At 39.6% G+C, this 7,176-nt stretch overlaps 1 protein-coding gene across 1 annotated transcript in view; it reads left to right on the top strand.

Moving 5' to 3' along the window:
- The window catches only part of il1rapl2 (interleukin 1 receptor accessory protein-like 2), a gene marked incomplete at both ends in the record, with an annotated part of 379,427 nt that extends 372,638 nt beyond the window's left edge, over nucleotides 1–6,789 (top strand). Inside the window, 7 exons of the mRNA XM_083915266.1 lie at nucleotides 2,210–2,355; nucleotides 2,498–2,575; nucleotides 2,745–2,861; nucleotides 5,344–5,466; nucleotides 6,026–6,259; nucleotides 6,397–6,427; nucleotides 6,701–6,789. Of these exons, the coding sequence (XP_083771392.1) occupies nucleotides 2,210–2,355; nucleotides 2,498–2,575; nucleotides 2,745–2,861; nucleotides 5,344–5,466; nucleotides 6,026–6,259; nucleotides 6,397–6,427; nucleotides 6,701–6,789 (818 nt within the window). The remainder of the gene's footprint in view (nucleotides 1–2,209; nucleotides 2,356–2,497; nucleotides 2,576–2,744; nucleotides 2,862–5,343; nucleotides 5,467–6,025; nucleotides 6,260–6,396; nucleotides 6,428–6,700) is intronic.
- Nucleotides 6,790–7,176: the final 387 nt, after the last annotated feature.

Below are 7,176 nucleotides of genomic sequence, written 5' to 3'. Positions count from 1 at the left end.
AGAGGGAGAGAGACATACAAAAAGAGGCAATCTTTGTTTCACCGAAAACAGTTTTCAGACATCTTCGGTAAATACAAATATGAGAAATAATGAGCAATTTCAGTGAGGCACGTTCCAAAAAAACACTTAGAATGTCACAACAAATAATTGGAAATAGGACAGTTTGGGAAGATGACTTTACACTGGACTTGGTGTGAAGCAACAGCACCACAGTGAGGATGGAAAGAGTTTAAAAATGCGGTCAACCTGTGGCTCTGTATTGACTTAGATATTGACCGGTACAATACATCCACCTCAGATTTGCTCACTTTTCACATCTCATCACCTCTTCAAGTTCACATGTCCCTACCTAAGTTAGAAGTAAAAGCTGATGGTAGTGTATCAGCAAAACTCTGGTCCCCATGTAAGAGCTGATTCCACCGCTCTGTGTCAGAGCCAAAGTCCTTGCTCAAGCATTTCTGTCACTCTACTCTATACTCCTGTCAGTCATTCCAGTCACTTATGAACAAAATGAGTGGAAGGAGGCTGCCAGCAAAAATAAGGCATTTACTATACAGGGAGGTTTTGCCTACATACCAATGTTCAGTCTTCCCTCTTCTTTAATATTTTCTTGTTATTTTCTTGTCATTTTCTCAAAAGGTTGAACCATTCCTTGGTTAAACATTTGTTCATGCATGGTTCAGCATTTTGAGAAATAAATGTATTTAGTTTCTTTTCAAGCTAGATGAATATTAATTAAAGCCACTCTCATACTGTACCATATCTGAAGTCATGCGAGCCTAGCTTGGGGTCATCACTATGTTCCCCGGGTCCTATGTTCCCTCCTTTCCCCGGGTCCTATGTTCCCCGAGGGAACATGCTCCCCCTAGCTTAGCATGAAGAATGCATTCAGGGGAAACAGCTAGCCTAGCTCTCATCAAAAATCTACAAGCACCTCTAATGCTTACTTAGCTAAGTCAAAAATTTAGCTAAGAATTTATTTCAGAAGTTATTTTCTCTAGCAGTGTATTTTGTGTATCACAGAGTCACATGTGAGACTACGAGAGTTTTAACCAAATAGTTTTATGACAAATGCATTCCTGGATGTGATGTGTTAGGCAAGCTTAGCAAAAAATGGAATACACTTAGCAAAAAGACCCCTATTTATATCATATTTAGTATCTTTACTATGATGACACTTCTAGAAGCTTTACAGTCCACTGCACCCAGCTGTTGTTTGCCAGGAAATACTTAAAGCACGTAATTCCCTCTATAACCACAACCATTTTTACATAATTTCTCAGGTAGAGGATAAACAAATGAGATATAATGTGTGAATTAGTCAGCTTTAGAGATGAAGGTATAGGTTTATTTTCTTCAATCAGTTTGGACAGAGCCAGGTTAGCTTTTCTCTCTTTAGCTTTTATGCTAAGCTGGGCTAACAACATTCTGACTCTAGTTCCATGTGTAAAGGGGCCGTAAGTTGTTTCGGTGTGAATTGCCCAGTGTTGGAGATATCGACCAGAGAGATGTCTAACTTCTGTCAAATATAATAGAACTAGAAGGCACTTGACTTCGCAAATCTCAACAGTAATATCACTTTCAATAAATCATGGCCATTTCACTCAAAATATTCTACAGCTCTCTCTGGTTTCGAGCCGTTTTATGTAGGATCTATTTTCTTTCAATCAAACTACACCCATCAGTGTGAATGGCATCCTCCTCAGCTGAGCTGTAATGCTAACTAGTGAGCTAGCAGTGTTTGTTAGTAATGAACTAATATTCACATGCTAGCAATGTTGGACCACAAGTCTGTTGTCCATGAGTGTGCTTTCTTCTGCACGGTGTAGTTTAGTAGGAAGAAAATAGTTCCAACATGAACTGCTCGCAAAAAGTCTGTGGATTATCTTGAGTAACCGGATCATAATTTCTGGATAGACACTTTGCTGTTGAGGGTTTTTTTGTTTGTTTGTTCGTTTTAGTGCTTTGAGCACTACAAGCGGAGTGCCATCTAGCAAAAGCTTACTTTGTTACCTTCCTTTTTGTATTAATCATAACTTATTTGCTAGGAAAAAGAACAAAAATCAAAGATACAGAGACAACAATGGGAACACATTCATTTTCAATTTTAGTCAGAACTATTTTGATCTTCACTTCTTTCTGAATCCCTCTCTACCTCTCTTTGTACTCTTTTCAGCTTTAAGTTTGTCTCTGTGTTTCTCTCTCCCAGCCTACATTGAGGACTTGGCTCGTAGCGTGGAGCAGAGCAGACGTTTGATTATCATTTTGACTCCAGAGTTTGTCGCCAAAAGAGGGTGGAGCATCTTCCAAATAGAGACGCGCCTCCACTCCATGCTGGTTACCGGGGAGATCAAGGTATGATGGTGGAAGTCAACAAGAAATACAAAAATCTGCGGAAAAGGCTTTGATTTTATTATTACATGTTGGAGGAAGTTGTGAAGTACTTTTAAGAGTTGCTCTGTTCTCCCTTTTTAAACACCTCTACTTCTGTGTCCAGGTGATCATGATCGAATGTGCAGACCTGAAGAATGTCATTAACTACCAAGAGGTGGAAGCACTCAAACATACAATCAAGGTATACAAACACATTCGAACTGGAGAAGACAAAAAAGGCAGGACAGCCGAAGAAGAATACAGAGAGAGGGATGAATAGAGGGAGGGAGGGAAGAATTTTGTGGTCCAAAGCATGCCATTAGAGACTAGAATCAATAAGCCAACTAAATAATCTCTTCTGCTCTACTCAGGTTTTATCCATCATCAAGTGGAGGGGATGTAAGAGCAATGAGCTGTCATCTAAGTTTTGGAAACAAGTGGTCTACGAGATGCCTGCTAAACGCAGAGAGACGTTGTCCAGGCGCCAGGTATACCGCCATTAATAACAGAATTATTTTTTTCACAATCATGTACACCCTGGTATAGTTTCTATGAGTAAAACTACAAAACCTTGACATTGGCTACCACATATTATACAAAAATGTAATATTACTTATTTTGCCAAACCCTGTAAACTGTGTCCATAAGTATAAAGAAGTTTGGGGAAAAAACAGTTGCACATCTTAAAGAATATGTACTGAAACCCTTCTTCTTCTACATGTAGTGTATAACTACAGGTGCAGAAAAGCACTGCAAACCATTGTTTTGCCATTGCATGTCCAGGAATCTAGAAAAAAAGTGGAAATGTAGTCTACACATTTACTTATGCTCCCCTGAGGCACATACACTCGCAACAAACAGATGGCCTTTGAAACGCTTGCTTAATACAGGTAATGTATGAAAATTGGAATCACAGTGGGGAAAAATGTGTACATGTTTAGCATGTGTGAACACCTCAGGTGGTGTATGCCCTGATTAGCAGAGATGTTCTCCTGCTGCTTGACACTGGAGAGTAATAACTGAGGAACAAATATAGAGTGGACTACAGTATATAAGTGGAACAGATGGGATAGTATCATTTTATTGTCCTTCAGTCAAAGGTTTAATGTTTACTAGTTTTTATCATAGGACAGCTGAGAACAGTGCCACTGTAACGTCCATAGATCCAAAAACCATCACACATAAAACAACCCCAACTTTCAGCTTTATGACTTTAAGTGGATAGACATTGGCATCTCATTATCTTCAGAGAATGTGGTATAACAAAATGTAGCCAAGAAAAGCAAAAGTGCTTATTCAATTTAAAGGCCAAGGAACAAATTTCGTAACTTGGATAACTAAGAAATGGGAGACCACAGTAAAGGATTTGAGCCATCCATCATGCTAGGCTACATACACCGAATGGCAATCAGCTGTTTTGAACACTAACCAACATCAAAACCTTGGAGAATGACATTTGATGGACTCCATGAATCCATGTGTCTTTTACCTGTCCTAGTTCACTTGAACTTGGACAACTAAACACATAAATTCCGCAAATGGAACTTTAGCCAAATATTTTCAGACCAAAGGAAACAAACAGGCTACAATTTCATCGTTTTTTGTTTTTTTTGTATATTCTAAACCTTAGGTTTTAAGGTCTAATTCCAGCGCAAGATCATCCCATGGTCTTTTTCGACACTTACATACATCAAATAAGCCATTGAGACCGGAGAAATCCGGTAGAGTCGCTAACAGCCGGACATGGCTAACACTGATTAGCTCAGGGCATTATGGTGAAGGCACCATAATGGCATTAAAGGCATTAAAACGTCTTTTTTAACCACTAATAATGCTCAAAATAACACCAAACCTCTGCAGCAGCATGAGAAGAATCCCTGCACATAAAACGAAGCACCAACATCATTGGTTCATTAAAAGAGTATTTTGTAAGATTTACCAACTGGCCCCTGTACCAGCTCCTCTTGTAGTAAAGTTCATTCAAGTCGATTACCAAATGCAATCCAAAATAAAGGAACCAATTGATGCTTTGCTTTATGTGTAGGGAAACTCATGTTACTGCAAACATTTGGTGTTATTTTGAGCAGTATTAGTGGTTAAAAAAGACGTTTTAATGCCTTGACCGTACTGCCCCGAGCTAATCAGTGTTAGCCACGTCCGGCTGTTAGCGACTCTCCGAGATTTCTCGGTTAACAGTTGTTACACCATGAAAAACCGTCTCAATGGCTTATTTGATGTATATAAGTGCCGGAAAAGACCATGGCATGATTTTATGCCAGAATTACACATTAATCAGTAATCATATAACTCTCAACATGATTTTCTATACACATGTGCTTTACATTATATGACCTGTACTGACATGAGGTGTACCATGATACATGTGGCAACTGTTGTTTCAAGAAACACTATACATTGCTATAAAATCCTAAAAAAAAACCTACCCCAAATAAACTTCTTCTACAGACTACATTTTTTATTGTCAGCAAATCCCAAAGGGAAAATGTGCCAGTCTGTCTCTTAATGGTTTCTGACATATTATAAGGCCCCAAGCCTTCACACCTACTTAAAAATATAAATCTTTATAAATGTAGTCCAAATAATTTCCTTAAACTTCCAGGCACTGTATTTTTTAGCAAATTATACTCATATAAGAGTAAACAGTTTTTTTGTCAGGAACTATTTCCAGCTGCAGATTAAGTGGATTAATGTGTGTTTAATGGTTTCAGAGGAATAACATGTATCAGATTTTAGTTACAAAGATAGCACTTAATGCTGATTAATTCATTGTTGGTTTTGGCCTTTTCATGGGGTTTGTTGTTATTGAGGAAAGTCTTATCTTTTAACATAACCCATGTATCTATCCCTGTGGTAATGTCTCCATTAAGATCAAATCTCCTTGACTACTCAATCATCAATTGTATAAATCTGAACAGCAAAAGCTATACCACTGTGTTTCTATGGTAACAGGTGATGGATTCCGGTGAACAGGGCCTCTTTGGTGACCTACAGACCACCGTCTCCACCATTGCCATGACAACCACCTCCGCCTCCTTAGCACCCCCTAATGACAGTCGTCATGGACATCATCAGGTAAGCTGTTGCATGTGCATAAGCTTGAACTGATGTTGTTACGTAAGCTTGGCGCTTCTAAAACGTACGTATGAGATGCGCACACAGCCATGCAAACACACACACACACACAAACACACAGCGATCTTAGATTTTTTAGGTCAGACTTCAACAGAAACATTCAAAAACAAAGGAATTCAAGACTTATGTACATAATTAATTGTAATATTAGAGCCCGACCCCCCACCCCACCCACCAAAAAGGTGTACTGACCTACTGTATACAAAATAAAAAGAAAAAATTCATATTGGACTGTGGAGTTTAACCAGTGGTTAAAGCTACCCTAATTATCCTGGACTGGATTCAACAATGAGTTTTTCTCACTTTAGATCATTGCTGAAAAAGAGGCAAAGAACCATCTTCATTTATTTTACCAGAACACAGAGTTCATGTTTTTATCATTGCTTGTTCTCACAGTTAATCCAGAAATGAAAGTGTTGGCATTAAGAAGGTCGAATTGCTTCTTGGAAAATACTTTAATTGATAAAAGTTAACAGAAAGTCAATTTATCTTACTACAGGTTGCCTTGGCGACAGAGATCCCTGACTACAACCAGATGACTTTGCCGCTGGGAGGTGGTCACACTGCAGCCCAGATGAGGCATTTCTGCCGCAGCTACGAGTTTCAGCTTCCTCCACAGCCTTCCTCCATGTCGCCTCCCCTCCCACCTCCGTCCACCGTGCAGTTCTCCACTCTGGGCCCTGGAGGGCGCCACGTCTATTGCAACATCCCTATGACACTGCTAAATGGACAGGTGGGAGAAGCACTAGATAGTTTCTAGCATCCAACATCTACACAGTGTATCCTTTCCTTGAATGTCCATACTGTTATTTATGTGCATGAACCCAGAGTTTTATCACATTAAAAATAAAACCCCTCTTTTCTCCCCAGGGGTTCAGAGCAGTTCACTGGGGAACAAGAGGTCTGTTTGGATAAAATAAAATGTAGAAAGAAAATTGTATCTTCATATAATCCAGCCTAAAATATGTATTAATTTTAGGAATAGAATAGACTGGGAAATAGCTGTCATATAGATAGAGTCTTTGAGACATGGTGCAATGCAGGCATGCAATAGTACTGTATACACTGTAGAATGCAGCCCCTGTTTTCTCTTTTTCAATGTATTGATGTTTTTTTTTGCTTGGAGTTTTGGGGGAAATTCCCGCTGATCACTGTTGTGCTGTGTTTTTCCCAGGTGCCTCAGAGCAGTACGCTTGGGAAGAAGCCAGAACTCCACCTGAACAGCACCTTTGTACCGCTCACCAGCAGAGAACTAAGCTCTGACATCTGGTAGAGGGACTGCTCAACGGGTACTGGAGTACAGTTCAGTTTCCTGCTTTTACACTGGCTTTGGAAATGGGGTAGACTGGTTGGTTGACTGGTTTTCAATGGGTGTACAGCCTTGGTTTGCGGGGGGGACTGCTTGTAGACTGCCTGAAGACTAGTTTTGGGCATTTTCATCCCACGCTGTGAACAAAGGACTGCTTACAGACCGTATAAGCCTTGGATTCACAATAGTTGGAAATACTGGCTGCAGACAGCTAACAGATGGATTCAGATTATAAAACTGACTATTTTGGACATACAAACTGGGACCAGACTGATACAAACTGGTATGTTTGCTGTGTAGCCATGACCATTGGAAAGGAGCACTATTATACAACAGGACTG

This window comes from Echiichthys vipera (genome assembly GCF_963691815.1).
Source record: "Echiichthys vipera genome assembly, chromosome: 6".
NCBI lineage: Eukaryota > Metazoa > Chordata > Actinopteri > Perciformes > Trachinidae > Echiichthys > Echiichthys vipera.
This window is presented reverse-complemented; position numbering and strand designations above follow the sequence as displayed.